Raw genomic sequence first — 26,837 nt, 5'->3', positions numbered from 1 at the left:
TTTTCTAACAAATTGCAAAAAAAAAGGATTGTTCCCACAGCTTGTCAAGACCACGTAGATTAAAAATCCCACTTCCATTATAGGTGCTCAAAGGAAGTATGTTAATCTTACTGGGTGGAAGCATATAATTCTGCACAGTGGTGAATAAGTATAATACTTCTATAGAAAATACCGCTTCTGAGGGCTAGAGAAGATTTTTGCAGGGTAACTTTTGTTCTTATAATTTTGATTCCAAAAATAATTTTGACACAAATTAATGACTTGGTGCCTGACTTAGAGCTGCCTTTTTAAATCTGGACTTCTGTTCTGAGTACTATTGAATTGCAAGCCATTATGAATGTAACATACAGCTTGTACTTAGACTGAGTAGCACAAAAGCTTTGTAAAGGAAGTGGCTACAAGCAAAATGTCAATAAGCATCAGTATATCTCTTCCTCAATGACTACATGCTGAGCACCCAATCATTTGGGGCAGAATGGTGCTCCAGTGGTTGAAAATGTATTAGGTTTGCATGGTAGTTTTATCACCTTTCCAGGTTAAATTACCAACTGGATACTTCAAGGTCAAAGCCATTTATTTTCTGTATTATAAAGTTGAATTATTATTAGCAAATGACATATAAAAGCAGCAAATACAGACAAATGAGGCTAGCCTAAAACCACTCCTTTTTAATAGACTAGCAAATGGGGATTTTCTAGTCTGAGGAGTTCAAATTCAACACCTTAAAATACCTCCTGCTATTAATAATAAAGGGAAGTTGAGACAGTAAATGTCTATTAATTTATAATCTCCCTCTGCTGAAAGAAACAGAATGGGAGGATCTTTCATTCCCTTCTGCCTTGTTTTCATTTTTTTCCCATAAATGTGACAGTATCACGATTTGTGAACATGCTGGCACTGTCATAAAGATACCTTTTTTTATGCAACCAAGACGCTTACCTTTTTTGTAGGGAATAACTTTGTTAAGCTTTAGAGTGATGCATGTCGAATATATATACTAAAAAAATAGATATAGAGATTACAGTGTGTGTTTAATAAACCAAGACAGGATATGTATATTGAGCTGAATTTTGAAGACCAACTTGAATTTTCCGCTATGTCTGTACTCAAATTGTCAAGCAACTCAAGCTTCATAATCTTGGTTACGTGTTTTCTTTCTTTGTGTCTTAAAAAATTATCCTAAATTTCTGACACTGATACATAAGTGTAAATACTGAAAAATTGGTGGACCCTGTATAATGTATATGAAATTCAACATCCAGAATTGAAATCAGGAATCTTAAGTTCCATCTCTTATACTGGCAAACCACCAGTCAGAATTATCCCTACTTTTTCAGAGGAAAAAATACATCTACATTAATGGAAGCTTTCCATTTAATAACCATCTCGTTAAAAAACAGGAACGGAGGCAAAAAAAAAAAAAAATTACCTTGAGTTCATGCAGTTCTAATAAAAGTGAAATACAGTGGATGAAATTCTGCCAGGAAAGTCAGTAATAAACCTCCCACTGATTTTTGTGGTCTGAGTTTATCACCAATGTATTTAAGTATTACATTGCATACAGTGAAACATTCTCAAAGAATTATCCTCTCTTCTCTCTCTCATGTTTTGTGTGTGTCCTGTACAAATCAAAGATAACATTTATTGACAGTTGTACCTGAGAATACATATTGCTAAAAGGACTTCTCTATTTTCTTTTTTTTTTTTTAAATATAAAGATTGACTTTCCAGAAACTAATTTGGAGTTCATTAAACCTGAACCTGAAGAAAGAATAGGTGACGATCTTGAAGAGCCAAGTGAAGACTGCCTGAAGCATATTACAAGACTTTCACAGATGCATTCTCTCTTGCTGTAAGTTGTACCCAGCTAGCACTGATGATTCTTGGCTTGCCATACTAATGCTATCAATCACAATTAAATGTATCCAATTATTTTAAAACAAAATTTTCTTTTGAAGGAGCCTAGATTGATTAATTTGAGAAGTAACACCTCTAAGTGAGAGAATAAATCACAGCAAAGCCTGAATAAGCCCCTAGAGCTGGCAGTGTGTTTTACCAGTTTAAAAAAAAATTGGTTTTCCTTTTTTATTACTATATCTTTTCATGCCTTTGAAACTAGTTTTTGATTGAAAATACAAGATTTTCAGATATTGCAGTAAGTCTGCATCATTATTAGCAAGAAAACCTTTGGATTCTATGAGAATCAGCCTCCTTTACTAATAATATACTCAGGCTTCTGCTACAGTAGTTAAATGGCATTTGATTATTATAACAATCTATGTTGAGTTATAAGCAAGGAAACAAGTACAGAAAGTTTAACTTTCACAGCAGGTATGTAAAGACAAAGTGAAAGAAAACCTACTGTATGTCCTGGAGCAGATTAGTATGCTCAGCTATATGCATGTTACAGTGCCAGTTAGCATTGTGTACTGTATAAAATAATTTTAGATATAATCAGAGTGGAAATCGGCACACAGGTGCTTAGAAAGCCATTATACCAAGCACAGTTAGTTGTGTGAATTAATCTTCCATCAAAGGCCAAAAGGTGAATTATTTGTACAATAACTAAATATCTTAAAGCCGGTTCAGCCCTCTCAGTGTGATATGACATATCTGCTAAGGAGACTTTTCTGTCCTAAGTTCTATGTTGGTTGGTTGTTTTTTAATCAATTTCTTTAAAAGGTGACAAAAGACAAATTTGCTGGTGTATTTGACATTAACTTCAACTTTAAAAAAGACGAGAGGAAATGTAAAATTATATTTATTAACCATGGAAACTGTGATTTAGTTCCTTTTCTTATTTTATTTTTAAGTGTGAATGGGAGGTCAGTGTTTTATTGTGAATAGCCAGTCTGCCAGGAAAATGACAAGTTGCCCTCAAAATTTCCACCTGCAAAAGGTACTCTAGAAGTGATTTGGGGAACTTCAAGCCAAGGCACCCGACCTCTGTTCATGGTAAAATGATAGGTTCTGTAAGAAGGAATAGGGTCTTAAACATTTAGTTACGTAGGGTATAATTTGTCAGGAAAGAGATAGTGTGGCTTCTGTGAGTAGAAATTCTGTGTCACCAACCTGTTGCTTTCCTAGAAGGGCAACTATAGTGATTAAAGGGATTAAGCAGCTGCTCGACAAAGAGAAGCTAAAACGGATGGGGCAACTTAGTTTGGAGAGGAGAACGCTAGGGGATGTGTGTGTATTTATGATCAATTTTTATAAAATCATGATGGCGGTGAACAAGGTGAAGTCATCATCAAATCCCACTATGTTCAAACTAGGGTCGTTCAGAGAAACAAGTCAGAGGTCAATTATCAACAAAATTCCTAAGATAGTGGTGCACTTTAAAAATCTACAAAGCTGTGGAGGTAGACAACATCATCAGATTCATGAAGGCTATACACAAATTCATGGATAACCGGTTCATAAATAGATGTTACAAAAACTAGGCAAACCTAGACATCCCTATAACATCTCTGATACAACAATTTTGGGTTCTGTGGGAAAATGAGGGAAGAAACCACTGAAAGTCACCAGGCTGGGGTTACGGCTTTACTATGTTCAATAGCAGGTTCTTTGAGGAAAGAGAATGGTAGTTCTGTGGGGTTTTTTTTCCCCCATAGTTTATTGTTTGGTTATCCTATCTTATGGGCAAAACTCTTCTACTAAGTGAATTGTCAAGGTAAAGGGCAGCATATTTGTGGTTTGAATGAGGGAATTCCTTTTTTTATGTGTTTTCTGATCAGAAGGAATCTGTCAGCCTGTAATTTTTGTTTTATATGTATCAGAGGAATTCTTACCTTCCTCAGTCATGATAGAATTTTATTTAAAAAATGTATAACAACATATTGGTATCCAAGAACATTACAATGATACCTGAAGATATCTTCCTTCTTTTTTTGTATGTGTGTCAAGAAAAAGAGAAGAATCTAGGTAGCTTTTCAGTGGCAATATGTCTGTGTGATGAACCTTCAGACTTACAAGCCTTAAATATGATTTTGAAAGAAATGGATATCTTGTGGTTAGAAGACACAAGAAACCTTTCTCAGGCTGTCAGGTTCCTTCTGTTCATGCTACTGAAAACAGAAGGAATATCTAAATGGACAGAAAAATGTTTTTAACCCTGTGGTAGAAAAAGAAGAAACAGTGGTTGAAAGCAGACAACTGTATGGTTGTCTTTTTTATAGGCTGTTAAATCCATTAGCATTATGAATGCAAAGCTGCTGTGGCTCCATGTCTCCAGGTTTAGCCATTAGAGAGGTGAACTGCATATTCCTAATAAGAGTACCAACAAGTCAACACAGGCAGAAAACAGTGGCTTACCAACACACACAAAGAACATATCACTGCCACAGAATGGACAGTACAGACAGCCTGGTTCTGTTCCTCCTTTCTGTCTGATCAGCATCAAAGTCCACTGGCTTTGAATTCAAATTCAAACATGCATGAATGTATTTATATACATTATCAAAATATTAATTGCTTCAGTAGTTGGGCTCAGTCAATCCTTGCTCACACCAGCTGCTGACATCCAGACATGAGTTCCTGAGGTTCACAATCACACTCAGTTGTTGGTATTTGGTTTTCCCAGTAGCTGTTCCAGACATATGGTGTTCCCTGTAGCTGACTCTTGGACCCCTGTCTCTCTGATAGCTGGCTCAGATCACTTGTCCCCATGGCCAGCGTCTCCTGGATGCTGATAACTGAGGGAATTAATAGGATTGAGGGAAATTAACTTTACCATATGGCTGTTGTGCTCCTCACAGCCCTACACTTTGTGCTGCTGTGTGATCTTTGGCATCGTCACCAAACTGGACAAGAGAGAGGGAGCCATGAGAATTTATTAGTTACTGCCACTTTGGTTGACTTCTGAAAACATTTTGAATGTGAGTGTTTGATTCCTTTTAGGATTACTGTGTTTGAAATAGAAATCCCAGAAAACTAGCCATCTGAGATAAGAGCTGCTCTTCAAAAGTGATACAGCCTACTTGTGTGCAGTGGCTCCCTAATGTAAGAATCAGAGACTGTTTTGAAGCTAGGACTGTCTTGTTCCTGACATCTTTCTTCCCTTCCTTCATTATTTTCCTTCTATTTTACTTTTTGCTCCCTTTCAGCTTCCCTTTTTCTTTCCGCCACTTATCTGATAAGAATCTGATTTGCCTACCAGTTGTTACTAGAGTGCTGTTGCTGTGAATTGTAATCAGAAAGGCTACGTCCAATCAGGTGAATAGCAGAGCAGGTCTAAAAACATGTGGTAATGCTGCACACTTTATTATCCTGTCCACAGGAGAGAAACTTGCAAGTTAGAATAGGTGCCAGGGGGCAAAAATTTGCATATTTTAGCTTTGTTCTTTCTTACTCTTTTTGCCTTTTGTTTTGTTCTGCTTTAGTTCTGAACATAAACAACAAAAACAGCTCAGAAGCATTTAAACTAATTTTTGCAATTTCCTCTCAAAAAAAGTAATAATTATGACCAGCCAAGAAAGCTCTCACAGAAGCTGTTTCCTTCATTTAGCTAAAGGGATAATGAAAACTTTTAAATGGAAAATTACTCACTTATTCAGGTTTTAAAATATTTTAATTTTGTGTGTGTTGAGTAGAAGCCTATATATTTTAATACAGCTGCTTTATGGAGAAAATTTAGATAGAAGTCTGCTTAAAAAAATCATAAACTGCATTTCTATTGATAAAGAGGGTTTATTAGCATCTTATCCCTTTTAGGCCAAGGAAATGTCCTTATTAGCATAACAATCTTCAGATGCTATATATATGCAAAATACTTTTACTATGTATCTTAAATGTCCTATTACATGTATATGTAAACTTGAAATCAAAACCTAAGAAGACTCCACCCAACCTTTAATTTCATCTCTAATCTTTAAAACATGGACAGAAAAAAAATTGAATTGCCTTGGGAGTAAAGTCAGAGAGAGAAATGTGTTATTTAGAAAACCTGATACAGGGATTGATTTCTTATCTCACCTTGTAAGCTCAGCAGAGGCTTTAGCTGCTTTAATCTGAACAACAGATTGTCTAGTTTGGAGGATGCTGTTTGAAAGCTTAAATCTCTGTTTAAAGACAACATATAAAAGGGGTCCTTTAGCTGAACTGTCCTGCAGAATACATTTCAAATGCATAAGAAAACGAAACAGACAACAAAATCATAGGCCTACTTCTATCTGTTTTTCTGTGTGTGACTTCTTCATACAAATGTGAAGACATCTTATGTCAAAATAGACATGCTGTTAATTCTGAAGCCATTTCTTGAAATGGTTACCAAAATTATAGTTCTTTTTAACTGATTGCTGAAAGTCACGGCAGAATTTGTGTCACAAGTAAGCTAATCTTCTGCGTACATTTATGATCTTATTCTCGTAAAAGAAAGAAAGAAACATTCACTCTTGTGACAGTGAGAATCATACCCATCTTTGTACCTCCACGCTTCATTCCTAAACGCTTGGCAATTCAAAATTGCAAAGAAGAAAAGTTCTCCAGTGCCTACAGAGCCAAAGGAGCTAATTGCTGTAAGTTGTGAAAGCCACAGTCTTGACAGTGCAGGGCTAACAGTTTTTGGCTAAGAATGTCCCCAAACATTGCAAATAAAAGGAAGATGACCCTGGAAAGAATGTAAACACTTGGGTTTTGAGCCCTTCTTGCCAATCTGGATAATTAAATGCTCGCTTGGAAACAAGATACTTACTTACTGCCGTCTACAGGTTTTTTTGCACCTTGCTCTGAAATATCTAGGTTTGTTTAAAGTCACAGTTATGTTATCTTATTAAGTAAACGGATCACCAGTTTGGTCAAGTATGACCAAAAAAGCCTACACTCGTCTTGGTTTCAGTAATGTTCGGTAATTTCCAGTGTGAACTGGAAATAAGTTTGCACTCTCAAAGCTTGCTTTTAAAGGCTCTGATATCATATGAAGGAGATTGTGCTTGTGTCTCATAAGGAGTTTCTTTTTCTGTTTTCCGATGGTTTCAAAACTTAGGGTTTAATATGCATGATGCAAAGACATCTGAATTGTTGACAAATCTGAGGATATTTAGCAAAAATTACACTGTGGCATTTCTCGCTGTGGTGAAATATGTTGTGATGACCAAACATTTTATCAATATGTCATTTTGGTATCTAATATCTCTATGAGGAATTTGGTATTGCTTCTTTTTTAGTGAGTGAGTACAGCAAAGAAGGGCATACAAGGCCTTGTGAACAGGCATAGAAGTTTCTGGGAACTTTCCTTCCCTTTTCCAAACTCATGCTAGTGCTAGGGACAATCACACTCTGTGTATGTGTGCACACACACTCATGGTCTTGTGTATGTGAATGGATGTGCCTAAACTCTATTTTAAACACAAATACACTGAAAATAGACACATTTGCATTAAGCTGTCAAAGCAAAAGCAGGAACAAAAGCTATGTCTAGCAGTATTGCATGTCTAGTTGTTACAGTAGTTAGTTAGGGATGATGTGTAGTGGATGGATGTAACAATAATTTATCTACTGATAACTGCACCTACTCTGTCTCTGTCAGAAAACCCCAGTAAAAACAAACAACACCACCAACAAAGACAAAGGAGAAGAAAAATGAAAGTGCTTAGGAAGTGAAATAACCATATATGTGTGTCTTTTGACACTTCATTTTTATATAACCCAAGGCTGACAGATCCAGAGTATAAGTATCACTTTTCTTATAAAAGCTGGTCTGCAGAAAAACGATATCCTACCCCAAGGAAAACACGTACTTAGCCAAAAAGCAATGTACTGTATGACTTGGCCCCTCTGTACGATAAAGTTTGTTGCTACACAAAGCTCCAGGTGGTTTTGATTTCAAACTGAATTTCTATTCTTTTCTTTCAGACTCTCAGAGCAACAGAGAAGGATCTTATGGTTTTATCGTTACTACTGCAATAATCAAAATTGCTCCCTTCCCCTGGTACTGGGCAGCACACCCAGCTGGGATCGAATGACTGTATCAGAAATGTATGCTGTATTGAGGAAATGGAGATTTTCTAACCCTCTGGAGGCACTTGGGCTTTTGACTTTCAGGTAAGGGAAAATTAACCAAGTCGGAAAATAACAAACACAATGATCACATGCTGATTGATTCAGCACTTCGGTTCGCTTAGTACAGTATCATGCTTCAGTTCACTGACTGTGCTTGCTTCAGTTCTGTCTCTGTGTCAAAGTGAAGAAAAGGTTGCAGCTCTTCTGAGGACCTGGAGTTGAATGTACCAGCTCGACTTCCGTGGCTGAGAAGGTTTTCTGTTTCTTAGAATAATGAAAAGAGTGTTCCATTTTCTATAGCAGATTCAGTCAGTTTCTAGTACCAAGTGATCGGTCAAATTCTTAGTACTCACATAACACTCTGTGTCTTTGAACTGTTTTACAGACATGAAGTGACTAATGAGAGATAAGAAGGACCAAAATATGCTTCAGATTATGATACCATGAAAATACATCCAGTCCTACCTGCAGCCCATCTTTCATAGAAGTATAGAATCATAGAATTGGTTGGTTGGAAAAGACCTTTCTGATCAAGCCTGACCACAGCCATCCACTACTAAACGATATCTCTGGCCACCTCATCTACCCATCTTTTAAATACCTCCAGGGATGGTGACTCAGCCACTTCCCTTGGCAGCCTGTTCCAGTGCCTGATAACTCTTTCAGTGAAGACATTTTTCCTGATATGTAATCTGAACTGCCCCTGGTGCAAATTGAGGCTATTTCCTCTTGTCCTATCACTAGTTACTTGGGAGAAGAGACCAACATCCATCTCACAAAAACCTCTTTTCAGGTAGTTACAGACAGTGAAAGCCTCAGCCTCCTTTTCTCTAGAGTAAACAACCCCAGTTCCCTTAGGTGCTTTTTTAAGGCTTGTTCTCCAGCCCCTTCACCAGCTTTGTTGCCCTTCTCAAGGCACACTTCAGCACTTCAATTTTCTTCTTGTAGTAATGGGCCCAAAACTGAACACAGTATTCAGCCTCACCAATGCTGACTACAGGGGCACAATCACTTCCCTTGTCCTACTTTCCACAGTATTTCTGATGCAGTTCAGGATGCCATTGGCCTTCTTCGCCACTAAGGCACACTGCTGGCTCTTATTCAACTGGCTGTCAATCAGCACACCGAGGTCCTTCTCTTCCAGGGAGTTCTCTTGCCACTCTACTCCAGGCTTATAGGGCTGCATGGGGTTGTTGTGTCCCAAGTGCAGGGCCTAGCATTTGGCTTTGTTGAACTTTATACTGTTGGTCACAACCCATTGATCCACTCTGTTAGGATCCCTCTGTAGAGCCTCCCTACCCTCAAGCAGACCAACACTCACGCCCAGCTTAGTGTCATCTGCAGACTTGCTAAGGTGCACTCAATCTCTTCATCCAGATCCTTGATAAAGATATTGAACAGAACTGGACCCAACACTGAGCCCTGGGGAACACTACTTGTGACCTATGTGAAGAAGACACAGAGAAACTTTTAAGTCAGTTCTGCACACTCTGAATAAGTTATATTGTGATGCCTTACGTTCAACCTACACTTCTTACACTGGGAGATGGTTGTTTGTTGGAAGGCTTTCTTCATGTTTGAGATAGTCTTACCTATGATGTAACAGCGGATGTCATGGGACAGAATCTTTGTCAGCAGTTACTTTTGCTCCAAAATCTTGGGGAATATTTTGTATTAAGTGATCTATCTTTGAAAACATTAAACGTGGATAAAATAGTTGAGCAAATTTATATAATACCTTGCAACTCTGGGTGAGCACAAGCTGTGCCAGCTTTGCAATCTCAATTCCATGTCATACCTTTAGAAAAAAGTACCTCAACTAAAGCTTTACTTGAGAAAAGACTGGATACGATTTTCTCCACATTATTAAAAAATAGCTATTTAATAATACAAAACTTACTATTGACTTTTATTTTCCTCTGGATGTGAGTTCCTAAGAAAACCTGTGTCCAGAGGAGGGCTACAGAGATGATCAGAGGGCTGGAGCACCTCTGCGATGAGGACAGGCTGAAAGCGTTCGGGTGTTGAGCTTGGAGAAGAGAAGGTTCCAAGGAGTCCTTATACCGACCTTCCAGTACCTGAAAGGACCTACAAGAAATCTGGGGATGGGCTGTTTACAAAGGCTTGTAGTGACAGGACTAGGGGCAACGGGTATAAACTGGAGAGGGGCAGATTTAGACTAGACATAAGGAGGAATTTCTTCACTATAAGAGTGGTGAGGCACTGGAACAGGTTGCCCAGGGGAGTTGTGAATGCCCCATCCTTGAAGGTGTTCAAGGCCAAGTTGGATGGGGCCTTCGGCATCCTGACCTAGTGGGAGGTGTCCCTGTCCATCACAGGTGTGTTGGAATTACATGATCTTTAAGGTCCCTTCCAACCCAAACTATTCTATGATTCTATGGTACTTTATCTGAACTAGCAATTTCACATGGCTGTGAAATTTCACATTTCTTTCTTACATTTAGTGGGAATGATGGAAGCAAATATCCTGAATGATCAGGTTCTAGAGCATATTATCATTATCTTGTTTGCCACTATTACATTATTAGAATCCATTTCTAATTTATAAAAGAACTACGTAGAAAGGAGTATATAAGGAGTGTGTTGTCTTTCTCACCCCAGAGCTGCAATAGATTCTAAGATAGTTTGTCAGAGCTTGGCAGGCTTTCAGATCAGAGCTTTTGTCAAATTTGGTTTCTGTGTAATGATGGCACATCTACAAATGAAGAGCTTAATTTTTCTTTGAAGATGCAGCTCTGCATGAGGGTGTGTTGTAGAATATGAGTCCTGTCAGACGCTTCACGGGATATTTCATAGGACTCAGCCTGTCAGAGAACTTCTCGGTGTGTAGTGGATGCACTGTAAACACTGTTCTTTCTGGCTACCACAAAGATTGTTGGCATGAAAAGATGGGAAGATATCATCACTTTGTCTCTCCTGGTGCCACTGTTGGGAGTGGATGGCACCTGCAGTGGTGCCAAAGAACAAGTACTTCCGATCAGGATCTTAGTTGATGTATTCTTTTAGTTTCTCTCTCACAAAAGATAATATCAATCTGGTTGGGTTTGGTTTTGTTGTTTGTCTTTTTTACTTCATGCAAACACTAGAGAAAAGTACTGAATCAAAGTACAAATCCTCATTAAAAAGAATACTGTCCTTCATGTATCTACGATATTTTGTAAGTGCATGAACAGCTTGGAAGCTAAGCTTCAGAAACAGGGGGATTACATTTCCTTAAAGGTGCCTGGTTTCAGAGATGTCCAAGTCCCATGATTTAACTGCTGAGAGACATGTCTATGCAAATTGAGAGAGTGGGTTGAAGGAGAGGAGTATTTTCCATACAAATGGATTTCTGGTGTTTCTTCTCTTGGTCCTCATTTTCTCATATTTCAATCATTTTGAAAAGTTAAGTAAAACTGGCTAGGGTTCAACTTTCCTTCACTGTCACCTTCACTGATTTTGGATTGTAGGCTCCATAACTGAGCTGTTTTTGAAGGTTCATTCAGCTCTATCCTGTGTTATGTTTGGTGCTGACAATTCATCAACTCAGTTCCTCACTTCTGTCATCCACAAAACAGCTCTCTGAGGCATGGCTGAAAGATCCATGTTTATATAAAACATGAACAGAATACAAAAGAAATGTTCTTTATATGTTCGTGTCTATTTTAAGGACTTGTATTACTGTCACTTAAATCATACTTAAGTAAAACAAATTAGGGCTGATCTTTGTCTACATATATTGTTAGCATAATACAAGAATGTGGGAGCAGCTGCACTGCATCAGACCAGAAATCAGTCTAGTGCATCCTGTCTGTAATGGTAACCAACAACAGATACATAGGGAAGACAATGAGAATGGACCAAAAATAATGACACTGTGCTCTTCTCCCAACTTACAGTAATTTGCAGCTCAGAGACTTCCTGGGAGAGACTTTTTTAGTTTGAGAGGCCTCTTGCATTTTTCTGCTATGATTTTTTCCAAATAAAATCACATAAACATTCAGCTTTCAGAACATCCTTGTTGCAGCCCACTTTAAGAGAAAGTGAGTTCTTTTTCGTGGCACAGTGCCCGAGTAAGTCAATCAGAGGTAGAAATGTACACTGTATCTTCTACTAAATAAGATGCATGCTCTTAAGACACTGGATTCAAACAATCACACTGAATTCAAACAATCAAGCAACCCGCACAGGACAGGGCACAGACGGGAAAAGCCACAGCCATGAAAGTGAGTGGAACAGCCTTCAGTTGGCAATGCTTTGCAGCACTGTAACAATCTACTTAACTGAGCCTGAAACAGCACCGAGAGCCCTAATGTTTCCTGGGGTCAAACCCGAAATCAAACCAAAACCTCCTGCTAAAGCCCACTGCAGCTGTACATGTTGCAAAGAGAAAACGAGAAAAGAAGAAAAGGAGAAAAAAAGGCAAATAGTTACAAGAAATGAGAGATAGTCACCACCTTAAGAACTCAAATGTAGTTTCTTTGTCCAAAGGGTCCAGAAGACAATGGGTGTCCACACACAACACACAAATACAAGACAAGATAGAGACAAACAACAGAAAGACAAGACAAAACAAACAACAGAGAGAACAGAGGAAATGGAGAGGGACACAGACAAAAGGGAAAACAGAGAGACAGACAGAGAGAGTTACAGGCCTTCAAAGGGATTTTTAAACTCTCTATCCCCACCCCTCACCTGATCAGGTAGGGGAAGGACAGGTAACAGTCTTTCTCCAGCACTTCCAGCCTTGCCACTGGGGCTGGGGGCAATCACCTGCTTTGAGCCATTCAACTCATGCCAGGCGAGGTCCATACAATCTTGTAACAAGGAGGTCCACAGTTCAGGTCTGTGTTGTTTCATTTCTGTCCTGATGATTAAGCTCAAGCTCAGATTTGCAAGGATAAAGAAATGAAAATATTGGAGGCGCTACCTCGTTGGCTGGGTTAGAAGAAGGCATCACAGAGAAAATGTATTGTGGCTCATCAGATCAAGCCCTATTATCATGCATCTGGGTTAGAAAGCTCTTTGCAACTTTCTGAAACTTCTAAATTGTTTTGTTTATTACACAATTAAATGTACAATTTAATAGATGTTTCTTATTCTTTCAGTATGTCTCTCCAACTGATGCTCTTCCACTTTGCAGGCATATTTCAAGGTAGCCAAATGATAACATACTCATTTATGCAGTAGAAGGGAAGGACTTTCATGAATTGGAAACACAAGCATGGTACATTTCACAGTTAAATTTAGTAGCAACCTTGCAACCAGTTCTTGCAGCAAGTACATTAATTCTTAAAGCCCTAGAAGCCAAGACTTAAAAAGAAAAAAAAAAAAAAGTTTCTTTAATCAATAAAGACGGAATGGAGAGGATGGCAGGAGGAAGTGTAGAATAAGATTTTTACACTCTTAGTTTTACCTCTAATTTCAGGGAAGGGTGATTAGAAGCCATTGCCTGAAAAATAAATTTTCCCCTAAGGCAGAAGGTGTAAAGCTGGTCCCTCCTACTCAGCACTGCTTATTGATGCCCTGTACATTTTACAATTGACTTCACTTATCAAGTTTGGTAAAAAGCCAAGCTTTAGTGGAGTTAGAGCTTTCTACAACTGCATCTACTTTGCACGGCACACTGGTCAGGGAAATGACACCGATACACTTGTTTATTCACAGAATTCTCTTGATGACAGAAAGAAATCAAAGGCAGTGTTAGAAATGCTATCATTTTTGATGTATTGCTAACATGCCAATGTTTTGTGTATGTATGTAACAACAGCACTTGGAAATTTTTGTCACGTTTTCTTGCTATTCAAGTTACCAAAAATTAAAGCCAAAATACATTCATTAACCAGAAAGTTTGCTCCAACCTTGTGCTTCCAGCACATCTGGAGTACCTGTGCAGCCCTGTGAGGTGTCATGGCTAGTAATAAGGAAGCCAAGCTAGAATCAGAAAACAGCCACCAAAGTAAATATGTAATTTCACAGTGTTGTAGATGGCTGCAGCCATTCTGAAGAGACAACTTTTATCAGTAGACAGTGGAGTTGAAGACATAGCCTCATAAGTAGCCTTAACAATTTTTCCTAGAAACTTTCTACTAAATTATAGCTCTGTCAGGGCAAGAGCACAGAAAAGGACAAAACCATGTGCTGATTCAAAGGATTTTGAGATCAGACAAGGTGTCAGAGGGGTTTTATGCTACCTTACTTAATCCCCTCTATGAAGCATGCAAAGTAGGGGAAGATATGACTCCTCTTACCTCTTCTTGACCAGAGAAGATACCTTTTTGGTTATAGCATGCATCAGGCTTTGACTCTCACAGTATTATTTTTGATCTTCACATTATGTAGCAGAGTAGCTGTTGAACTTCAGAGGTTAAGATACAGATCAGTATATGCAAAACACACTTCCTAACAAATAATTGTAATAAAATGTCATAGCTTGAAGCTAGAATTTGTTCATTTGTTCATTTGTTTCAAATTTGTTCATTTGTTTTGGAAGTGTTGAATCAGATTGTCATGTTGTAGCAAAAGCAGAATGGGAACTGTTCCCTCAGAGTCCACAGCAAAATGCCCAAGAGATTATTTATCAAACAGATACAGCTAAACCATATCTTACCTGTTTGCATCTTATGTAGTTTAACAGGCTGTAGTTGTAAATCGACATGGAGAGCAAATGTGGGCTTATAAAAAAAAAATTAGATAAAAACAAAGCAAAAGTCTACAATTAATTTGTTACATTGGTGTACAAAACGCACTTCTTATAAACTGTTTTGTAGTAATACACAGGAAATTTAGTGATAGCTGACATTTCTTTTTCTTTTCACTGCCTGTGACTGTTTTTAGCTTTCTTGGCAGTAAATATGAAGGTACTACCACAGATAGCTATAGTGAGACAGCTAACAATGGAGAGCTATGTAGGATACAGCACGCGTTCAGTACCTAAACGTGCAATCTAGTCAGGAGGTGACTGACTATGAGGTTTGCAGTGTGGAGGGTATGGGGAGGATTCTCAAGTCTTGTCACAATAAGAAGTTAATATATTACCTTTTTATTAGCTGAAAATCTGTCATTTTTATTGACAGAATTCGTTATTTTTCTGTGCTTTCTTTTAGTCCTTGCTGTTTTCGAATCTTTATACACTCACACCATGTTTTGTTTAGAAGCCCTCCAAGGAATAAAAACAAATCACCAACAGAAAACGTATAGCCCTGCTAATTTTGTGTGCTAAAGCTGAAGAAATCCCTTAATTATTGCTCTTTAAGTTTCTTCTTTCTTCTCGTTTAATTAATTTTAAAATACTGAAACTGCCACCTAAAACTTATCTGTTAATTCAATTAAACTGTTCTTCCATACTTTGTCGCCTGGCCCAGATGCACCTGTCAGCAGCACAATGTCCTTTACTATTTAGAGGGTTTTTTTTGTCTTTAATTGGTATCTTCTTTCCAGTAGATTTGCTAGCTCAGCCTTGCTTGTTTCTGCCAGGCTTAATAACAAGAATTTCGTGGACCAGTGTGTTTCTTTTTGAAAATGCAACAGAACTTAAACTGTGGAGGGAATTACAGAAATATATGGCATGTTATAAGGCTCTGACTTAAAAGATGGCTTGTGAAAGGCCATTCTATTCTCTACAGAGATTGTCCCATGCCAGAAAATGTAGTGAACTATATGGTTCCTTTTGCCTGACAAATATCTTCAAACATGGAGTTATTTGAGACAGTGCAATATAATTAGGATAATAAAACTGTTAACAATGAAATGCACATCTATTTCTCATTTACAATCATGCCACCACTGGCAGATGCTAAAATCTCAAGAGAATTTCACAAATCCACAGGATGCCTCAGCAGCACTTAGTTTTCAATGTGAATCTGATTTAGCTGAAAGGTACAGCTAGACAAATAGCTCCCTACTGGCTATCTATATGAAAAGAATCAAAAGACTGTAAGTTGTTCTTACTTCTAAAGCAAATTGCAGCCTATGCACATCCAGCTCAAAATTCAACTCTTCACAAAAATATCTTGAAGTCTCAAGGGACACCAAACAATCTACAGCTACTTAGCAGAATTCATGAAATGGTGGCTGTCAATCATGGGCCTTATGCGTAAAGGGAAGAACAAAATGGCAAAAGTATTGTTGAGGTTAAATATCAAAGGAAATCAATTTCATCACTTAAGGAGAATCCAGGTTGTGAGACGAGCTGTGAAAGGGAAATTTGAAGTCTTGCATTGTGTGACTTATTGCTAAGGATTGGACTAAACTATCATTTACATATCACTTATTTTTCAGTAGTGTCTCTAAGTGTGTAAACCTGGAACAAACTTGTAAGAAGACACAATCTCTGTTGTGGAGTAATTATTACCTGAAGAGAGAACAAATAAAATTAACCAAAAGAAGAAACCCACAATATATTACGATGCAGTGGAGCAAATAAATGAAGAACACTGGAGTTCTAGTCATGTAATTATTTATTGACTGATAGGTTGTTTGTCAAGGAAAAAGAAAATACAACTAGAAGTAATTGGAAACATGGATGAAAATTACCATTTTGAAACTATGCAAAGAGTAATACAAGCATTGTTAAAGGTTTTTGGTTTAAGTTGCTTTTTTTCTAGCTAAATTCTCAAAGATTTTAGTGACAACCATAAAACAGCTAAGGAAGAGTAGTGCCTGAATTTCCTGCCTCTCTGAAGGCTTTATCAGAGGTCACATGTCAGGAACCTGATAATCCATGATTCAAATACTCTGCAAAACTGACCTGATATATATGAGTTCTGATATAGATGAGCTCCCCTGTCTTAGGTGTGTACCCTTAAAGATTGGAATATTGAATTTGTTGTGATACAGTTGTCTCACTTCTCTGCTCCCAGAGTTTTCAGTATGGGTAAATAATTATGTATTCATTGTAGGAAGCCCTGGAAATCAGCTGTCCTCTAATAACCAAACTATGAATCTGGGTTTTTTAGGCCTAAACTGATTTCTCCTGCTTTGAATCACAGAGCCAAAAAATCAATTAATTTTTTCCTCTAATCAAGACTAATTTATGGATTACCAAAATCATATTTGATACAACACTCAAAGTCTGCAAGATTATTCACTGGAAAAAACCCCACGTCTAGCCTTAATTAATTACCAGACTAGAAACTGGCACAATTTCCAGGCGTATGATGGGTAGGATTTTTGACTCAAATCTGCTTCTAGAGCTTACTCTGTTATTGGCTTTTCACAAATGAACTGATGTGCATATCACTGAATAGTATAAAACCATTTAGTACTGGTTGATTTCATAAGTATTTGCAGTAGTTCTAGTGTATCTGAGGATGTTTAACGTTTGCTGAAATGCTAATGTAAGGGGTAAAACAAATAGAAATAGATGTTTTTCTGTTGTACCTGTGGCCCCGACCAACACTGAAATTCAGGACAGCAGGGGTTATTACATTTGAGGCTTAACAAATTCTCAGGTAGTTAAAATAACATGTTATCTGCCCATTCTTTAAAATAGATTCAGCTCAGCCTCAAGCTGATCTTGAGATTTGCAAGCTGAAGAAGAGTTTAGTAACCAGGACCAACAAATTACCAAAATCTAATTCAAGAAGAGTGACTTGAGCCATTTTTCCTGAATTGAAGTAACTTGTACGTTTTTCAGCACAGTGCCTATGTACTAGAGCTCATTATTCTTCTAATCACTTCTAGAGATACTTTTGTTAACTTAGATATAGCCCCAGTTTTGACTCACAGCAAATTAATTCTAGGCAAAGCAAATGTCAGCTGTTGAATTTTCTGGAGAGACTGGGATAATTTTCTTATTTTTTTAGCTGAAAAAAATATAGGAGTTTCCTCATAACATTGCTTGGATTCAAATGTTGCCTGCTAGTAAGTACAAGTAAATAAGTAATAACATTTTTTACTTCACTTGGTGTCTGTATAGAGCATATTTCAGTGTTCAGTAACCTGTTGAACTATGCAAGAAGGGAAAGGGAAATACTAATTTCTGTGTTATCTGCACTTACTTGGCACATGTGCCTTTGGAATAATTACATAATTAGAAGATGAGATGGTATGAAAGGGATTATTTTTTTAATATGCAGTCCTCCTTCAAATCTATTTTGTTCTAAATAGCCATGTGATTATTAAAGTAACAACTTCATATTCCTAATGGGTTGCCCAGAATGAATAAATAAATAAATTATCCTTGCAAAATAGGCTAATTTGGGGCTATCCTGATAATTTGTTTATAGTGTGTTCCCTCTCTCCTCATCAAGGCCCTCCTAGCATTATACAAACAATTATGAACTATATTAAAAACATCATCAAATATATATCATAACAAACAAACAAAATAATAAAAATAGACCTTAGCCACATTTTTAAAACAGGGTTTGAAAGTGCTAAAGGTAGCAGTTGACTGCAGGATGGAAGCTAGGCTTTTCGAGTAGGTCGAACTGTTAAGCCCTTTTTCTTCAAAATGTCCACATTTTTTTTTGACCACCTATAGTTAATTTGATGATCAAAGCATATATATTGTCTTGTTTCAGCTTCACAGAATCACAGAATCACAGAATCACAAGGTTGGAAAGGACCCATTGGATCATCGAGTCCAACCATTCCTAACACTCCCTAAACCATGTCCCTAAGCACTTCATCCACCCGTTCCTTAAACACCTCCAGGGAAGGTGACTCGACCACCTCCCTGGGCAGCCTGTTCCAGTACCCAATGACTCTTACTGTGAAGAATTTTTTTCTGATATCCAACCTGAACCTCCCCTGACGGAGCTTCAGGCCATTCCTTCTTGTCCTGTCCTCTGTCACTTGGGAGAAGAGGCCAGCTCCCTCCTCTCCACAACCTCCTTTCAGGTAGTTGTAGAGAGTAATAAGGTCTCCCCTCAGCCTCCTCTTCTCCAGGCTAAACAACCCCAGCTCTCTCAGCCGCTCCCTGTAAGACTTGTTTTATTGAACTTAAAATTTGCAGTTCAGAGCTGCAGGTGCCATTATACTTCTGAACACTAATATTTTTTTTCTCTTTCTCTCTTGACAGCAATGAGCAGTCGTTGCTGCAAATGTGGTACCGTCTCTCTTCTTTCAGATGTAGTGTATTTTCCTAGTGGGCCTATTGTTGGCAAAAGGTGCTGGATAGGAAACAAGAAAGAGAAAAATTTTGTTTTGTGTTGAGCTCGCAAAGCAATAATACTGGTGGCCTCATGACACCTTATGCCTTACATGATGGTTCTGATTTCAAAGGACTTTCTCCACAGCCAATTGACAGGGTAATCTGTGTCCTTTACTCATCATATTTGTGTATGCCTGGACTGCCAAATCAGAGATTCTTCAAAAGGGCTTAATAGCTGTATCAGTTCAGAGGAGAGGGACTCACTGCTTTCTGTGGGGCAAGTACTTGCCCTCAGAGAACTGGATCAAAGCCCAGCTGCTCTTTTGAACAATATCTAATCGACTGTGGTGCTGTTGGAAAGCGTTTTTGCTCCTTTGGCAGAGATGTCTGCTCTTGCAGCTCCGGTGACAGAAAAGTCTGTGTGAACGTTTTCAGTTTGCTTCAGGACAAAACTGAAAGTACTCTTGGGATGGCAATGGGCAAGCTTCTAGTCCTGGCAGATAGTTAAGGGTGATATCATGTAGCAGACATACGCAGAAGAGCAAATCTCTTCCTTTCCTTGTGAAACGGGACAGTAGTAGAACAACTGTGAGGCAATCTAGGCAATTTCTGTGTACATTAAATTTTCTGTGTATCAGAATTAATGGCACAAATGCAACACATGAAAAGGTGGAAATTTTTGTACTTTATTTTTTCAAAGGAATTCCTTAAAGGATTATTTTTGAGCTTTCAAGTATTAAAAGAAACACTGTATACTTTTTGTCTTTGTCTCTGAATAGAGAAGAAATGTTTTAAGTCAGTTTTGATCAGTCAGGTTACATCAAAATTTCGTTCTTTCATGATTTGACCAGCTATATTACCCAGCCTTCTTTCCCTGTTTTATCACCATGCTGTCTTCTTTTATCATTTTTTTGGCTAAAGCTCCATCACCAAATCTGTATTAGACTACAGCCACCCTGGTTTCAACCAGAATTTGTTGAGAATACAGTTCATGCCGGGTACTCAAACGTTTGCCCATTAGAAATGACTCGGAGCCTTTCTGGGGCAAGGTTTTGGTGTCTTATTAAATTTTCCTTTCCAAAAACTAAGCAGAAAACATGTTTTCCATTTCAAAATTACTTCTGTTTAAGAAATATTGGTAATTGTGTTAGAACACCAGCCAGAAGAGGTGATATTGGAGTAAGTTGTCTGAAATGAACCCTTTTTGTGTGGGAATGTCAGACTTTTGTGTTATTGCTTAGAGCAAAAGAAGTCTGAGCATGGCACAGAAATTTCCTATTTCAGGTAAGCAGGAGCAGCAAGAGAAGATACATAATTTACTTCATATTTCAGTACATATAAAGAAAATTACAACAAATGATAGCCCAAATTTAAAAAGTTACTTGAAAATCAGGGTGGGTTGGGTTTTTTTTTCCCGCTGTATGATACTGTAATAACAATCAATCCAATTAAGTTATCTGCTACATATTTTTTGACTCTTGTTACAGTATGGCAAATGATTTTTTTTCTGTTCTATTTTGAGAGAAAAACCTGTTTTTCTAACTTTTTGTTTCAGTGAGGAGAGTTGCACTGGTTCAGTAGCGCTTAATGATATCTATTTGTTTTTCTCTAGTTTTCCAGATCAAGATATTCGCAGAACAGCAGTCCAACAAATAGAAAATCTGTCAAATGATGAATTGTTGGAGTACCTCCCACAGCTGGTTCAGGTAAGGAGGAAATTGTTGGACAAGGAAGTCTTCTGTCCAGATCAATAACTTCATTAAATACTTTTGATTCTTTCAGTTTGATTGATACTATGTAAAAGGAATAAATAAGAACAGCTGGTCAGGTGATGCAGTGATTGAAATAACAACAGGGCTGAGCCATAGACTGTTTTATGGTCACAAGTATGTTGTTTGGCATGCTTATTGAGCTTTTCTGTGTACTACAATAAGGCATTTTCAAATTAAAAAAAAGAAAAATAAAAAATACATCTGAACAAGAGAAATTCTGCTATAACCATCAAATCAGGAGCTAGTGGTGGTAGGTCTTCATTGCAGTCAAGGAAGCAAATGGTGTTTCAGCAAACTTTAGTGACATATATATGGGGAAAAAATCATTGCCAGCACAGAGTAACCAGTACAATTTGGGCATAGAATTGTCTCTTTATAAATGTACATTGCATTTCATTGGAAATTAATGTTTTACAAATTATGGGCCCACTGTTTCCACAGTAATTGCTTTGTGGTTGATTAAGTCCCGTGTTTTATTTCAGGAGAAACCATCTACTTGGAAAGCTTTATCCCCTTTCTTTGTAACACTGTGTACATAGATTGCTTAAAATTCCACATGTCAAAGTTCCCTATGCTTCTTTGTGTGTGTTAAAATATGTATTCATATAAGTGCATGCACATATCTAGATAGATAGATATGTACACATGTAGGAATATATTTATGTTAATCCAGTACTGTGAAGCAGTGGAACCTGCACAGCTTTACAGCATTCACACAGTAGGACTCTTATGTGACCTTTCACCTTTCACAGCTTCTGTTTCACAAGTAAGTTTATTTTTCCAAACAGATAATTGGATAAAAATTTAAACATAGCATTGATAGTTTTAAGCAGGGGAAGAAAAGCTACATATTTATATGTTAACACAGCCAGAAGCAGGATGATATCTGCCTATCTTACAGATGGTGGCAGATGCTTGTATCTTGAAGTTTTTTTGCTCTTTGCTTTGTTAGGGCATTCTCCATATGTTGTATTGCTTCATTCAAACTAAGCACTAGGTCGTCTCTGGTTAATTTTGTCGTAAAGGAAACACACCAAGGCCAGCATACAAGTAATTCCTAATATTAATTTATCTGTTGAGGTGCTCAAGTTTGAATGGAGTCTTGAAAGCCCTCTAGTGAAACTCCTGCTGAATCGTTCTCTTCAGAGCATCCAAATAGCCCATCAACTTTACTGGTAAGATCATTTGCCATTACTGCAATAGTCGTTTTGTGTTACAGTTAACTTTATCCATGATTCTATTGGTGGCAAACTCACTTTTTGTTTAAAATCAACAGAAAACCTAGGTTCTTCTACTTTATTCTCCTTTCAGTACGAGATATGACTAAACTGTATAAAAGATCTACTTATCTCTGCTTTCATCCTGACCCTGGCAGGAGGGGATGGGGAAGTTCGATTCACTTAAATAAGATACTATTTGTATGTTTCTGTATTTTCTAGTTTGAGCCAAAAATAGTCTTCCTTAAAATTTGCAAGCTCCAAGCAGCATTGGCTTACTAGTAAAGGATCCTGATTTTGTGATTTATGTAACCTCTCCCAAAGTTGCCAGACTTTGCATGTGTGCCAAAGTGTACTGGTTAGCCCTTTGCATATCCATCTGACTTGTGATTGTAAAGTATCTAATAGTTCCTTTTTGTAGTTGTGGAGATGTACCAGTCCTGACAGTAACTGCCATTCACCATCTACCTGTCCCATACGTGGATATCTGTAATTGTATTATTGCACAGAGTGGTTATTCTTTTTCCTGTGCTGACTTCAAGGCCCTCTGAATAGGACTGTGGCTCTGTCATCTGAACAAATGCCCTGTGATCTGAAAATCAAACAGTTGTTTATTTGTTTTTTTTAATTTTCATGTTTCATAATAACAGATGAACTGAGCTTTCATTTACAGTTCAACTGGTTTAGACCCCTTAAAGGAAAAGCTTTTTTCTCTGCAAAGAAAAAAACAACTTGAAATGTAATCATTTGGTTGATGAAGTGTGATGTTGGAAAGAGCATAGATCATACTTTCATACCTCCATGATCTCTGAAACTGTTAGTGGGAATCAAAGAGAATTATGAATGTGTTTGTTTCACTGAAATGAGTGGATAACAATAACATACATAATAAGCATATCTGTCAAATAAACAGGAGCCACTTTTAGTGAGCCATTTTTCTGACAATGCCTGAAATATGCCTGAAACAAATTCTACTATCTTGTATTAAACTTAGTCATACAGGATATAAAATGTCCAGTCTAGAGTTCTTAAATGTGCCCAGAGAGCTGATAGTTTTCCTGTCGAGTGAGAAATATTTTCTAGAGTTCAATGGAAAGTGGGAGCATCATCTATTTGTCTGTGCTTTCTCTGTCTTAGAATCATAGAATCACTAGTTTGGAAAAGGCCTTTGACATCATTGAGTCAAACTATACCTGTCCATTACTAAACCACATCTCTGATCACTTCATCTACATGTCTTCTACATACCTCCAGGAATGGGGACTCAACCACCTCCCTGGGCAGCCTGTTCCAGTGTCTAATACCCCTTTCAGAAAAGAAATTTTTCCTGGTGTCTAATCTGAACCTCCCCTGGTGCAACTTGAGGCAATTTTGTCTTGTCCTGTCACTTGTTACTTGAGAGAAGAGACCAATACCCTCTTCTCTACAACCTCCTTTCAGGCAGTTGTGGATAGTGATAAGGTCTCCCCTCATCCTTCTTTTCTTCAGGCTAAACAATCCCAGTTCCCTCAGCTGTTTCACATAAGGCTTGTTCTCTAGCTTTAACTTTAACTTCTCTTCTTCTCAGAAGGAAAGTGACTAAGTATCTGTGGTCTTCCTCCTCTTTACTTTGCAGTGTAGACCTGTGTAGTTCGCCATTTTTGTCCCAAATTTTGTTAAAGCAGTCTAATGTTGTAGTCTTGGGTAATATATAGTAGATATTCCATCCTGAATAATAGATATCCTTTTCTGGCATAGTACAGTTTATGCGGCAAAATACATTTTTATGTAGCTTAGTATATAGCATAACTATACCTACCTAATAGAATATTTCTCAATGTTCCCTGTATTCTCTGCCTTTTAGCTGGTAGTAATCCTGTTCAAGTCATCCAACCATTGATTGTTTTTCAAGCACATTTTCTCCCTTTGTGCATTAGCAATTGGAGATATCATCAGCTACTGAGTGTTAAATATTTTGATTATCATCTTCTGCTGTGGGTGCAGATGGAACAGTTTACTAGTTCACTAAACTTGTTTCTAATTACACATATCCTGGAGTTGCACATGATTGTGAATGCTTCCCATAAATAATGTTTCTAATTATATAAACAGTGATTTGCTATTTATGCCTATATAAACCATAACTTCTACCTGAAATGTGAACTTTAGTTTCCTAGAGGGACAGCTTCTGATTAAATTTTAAAATGACCCTGAGTTTATATGTATATTGAAATATATGTATGTATATAAAACATATATATACACATACATTTCTAGAAATATTCAAAGATATTTACCTTTTTTCCTTCTTTATAATGCAAAAATGTATGTTCTCTAATCATTATTCTATGATTAATGTCTTTCAGTATTGTCTTACTGATTCACAAGACAGAAATGGATGTAATTTTGTCAGCATTAGGATCTTAGTAACATGAGGAAAGAGTACTTTGCCAGCTAACACTTAGCATCCCCTAGCTTTCCTTGTAAACTGGGTAATCGTAAGAGTTTGGTGTCAGAGCTTCCTTAGCCAAAAGAGCAAATAGTATCAGGAGAGAGAAGCACTGTTCTAGTGGAGCAGGTGTGTATATTTGAGTTATTTTCATGGAACAACCTGTCAATAAATTGCAAGAGATCACTTTTTTCTAAGAACAAATTCACTAACGGTGATGTCTTAGAACATGGCAAAACACAGGAGAGTGGGGAAACAACAAGCACATACTGCAGACAGAAATAACTGCAGCCACCTCCATGGTAGTCATCTATGGAAGTATAGTGGTAGAACTATGTACACCTAATATAAACTGAGTAGTCATTGATTTTAGGTTGGAGGGTTGTTTCACATGAGATACTTGCTGGCTGGCAACACAAGTTTAGACAAACTTTTGTGTATCATATGTATGTTTAGCTTTACAAAGCATCTATTAGTCCCATTCAATTTAGTGAAAGGGGCTGGGGTACTTCTTTTTGTTCAAATCTTTCAGCCTAAACTTAAACTTAAATATGCAACACTTCTCTTAAAATTTTGCTTCTTGTGTTCATCACACTGTACACTTTTTTCTTTATTTAGTCTGCTCCACTATGTTCTTCAGTAGTAAATAGTTTTCTACCTGACATTTCAATTTATGTAGTTATTCATATTCCTGTTCCAGTATTTTAAAGGCAGTTTCCAGAGTTGCAAATTTTATTTACAAAATCGAACAGTAATTTCATAGTTTTGATTAATAAAGCCTTAATTAATAAAGGCTTTTCTTTACTTCATAAATCAAATTTCAATCCACATAAATGTACTGAAAAACAGAGGTTTTCTTCAACTTGTCTCTAAAGAGATTTTAAAACAACCCTCGATTTAATAATGTGGGGAACACATGTGCATGTACACTCATGTAACTTCTTTTAAGAAATGCAATTAGGTAATGTTTCATTCTCAAGTAATGTATTCCGTTTCATTACAAAATTAGCAATCAAGAAGCAAGGACAGGTAAAACCAAGCTTTAGTAACAAGATTATGTTTATTTTTAATTGTAATAAATCACATTACCATTCCACTATTAAATAACACAACATTGTGCACAGTGTACCTACCCAATATAAAACTTGGAAAAGATGACTCTAGTGTAATTCAGAAAACTGGTGATGAGATTTCAGAACACAGGGGAAAAATCAATTGATTCTAACTTCTGTGTTCTACAACAGTATTGTAAATCTAGAAACTAGTTACCAGAACCGGTGCTGACTGTCAACCCTAACTTATTTTAATGATAAATATAATTTATAATAATATCTCAGTTATTTAAAATTAACTCAATTTCCCTGCACACCAGAAATAAGCATTAGCAAACAATGATGTACCAAGTCATCACCTTTTGAATATTAACAGTGAATGGTAAATTGTTAACTCCTTTCCATCAAGCAGTGATAAGTTTGTCTGCAGGTATTATTTAAAAATTATGGGACAGCAACTGGCAAATGTGTACAGAACAGATAGAATATTAATTCTTGGGACATGTATTTGGCTGTTGTAAACCAGGACAGGTTCAGTCTGTTCTTTGCTTGTACCTGCTGCAGATTTGTCCCATTAATTCTGCTATTTAGTGTGAAAAGGTAGTTGATCTTAAACCTTGTGTTTGTTTGCTTAGTTTTTATCATGTGTAACTTGTCCCTTCTTTAAATTCTTCAGGAATCTGGGTCATCTGCATCTATCAGTGTTTCAACTGCTAGTTGTTACTTTTGAATGCACTCCTCTTCCCAAGGAGACTAAAATTGCCCATGGATACAGTGCTAGCACAGGAGGTCTGTGCCATTTAAATCCCATTTTAGTCTTATTTTATGAGTTCCTAATGTGCATGAGGATCATTTACTCTGCCCCATTATCTCCTAGAAATTCACTCTGATTCTAGTCTTTTCCCATCAAAGATCCTGTAGCGGGAGGAGGCTGGAGTAAGTTTTCCTATTCCCTAGAGGTATGATAAGAGGTTATTAAACAGGTTCTACAAGGGCAGAAAAATTTCTTGAGGGCAAAGAAACCTCCTTGAGCCCCGTCAGGCCCTTTGGCTTGCTCCCTTTTTCTCCTTGCTACTTTGTTTCACATACAGGCAGTTTTTGTCAGCTTTTGTGCTGGAGTTTTAATCCCCTGGTCTGTCTTTGGCAACTTGCCAATTGGTTTCCTGCTTGCTGGAGTGGTTTTGGCTTTTAGTTATTTTCATAGACAGCAGCTGCAGCATACAATCGAAACAGCTGGCTGGGGCAGCAAGTGGCCAGGAGTATGTCTCA

At 37.4% G+C, this 26,837-nt stretch overlaps 1 protein-coding gene across 1 annotated transcript in view; it reads left to right on the top strand.

Moving 5' to 3' along the window:
- Window positions 1-26,837, top strand: part of PIK3C2G (phosphatidylinositol-4-phosphate 3-kinase catalytic subunit type 2 gamma) — a 291,894-nt gene that overhangs the window by 156,448 nt on the left and 108,609 nt on the right. The window contains exons 15-18 of the mRNA XM_054078355.1: window positions 1,719-1,852; window positions 7,855-8,043; window positions 20,712-20,805; window positions 21,952-22,046. Of these exons, the coding sequence (XP_053934330.1) occupies window positions 1,719-1,852; window positions 7,855-8,043; window positions 20,712-20,805; window positions 21,952-22,046 (512 nt within the window). The remainder of the gene's footprint in view (window positions 1-1,718; window positions 1,853-7,854; window positions 8,044-20,711; window positions 20,806-21,951; window positions 22,047-26,837) is intronic.

The sequence above is a fragment of the Cuculus canorus genome, chromosome 1, assembly GCF_017976375.1.
Source record: "Cuculus canorus isolate bCucCan1 chromosome 1, bCucCan1.pri, whole genome shotgun sequence".
Lineage (NCBI taxonomy): Eukaryota > Metazoa > Chordata > Aves > Cuculiformes > Cuculidae > Cuculus > Cuculus canorus.
Note: the sequence above shows the minus strand (reverse complement) of the source record. Positions and strands in the feature narration are given on the sequence as shown.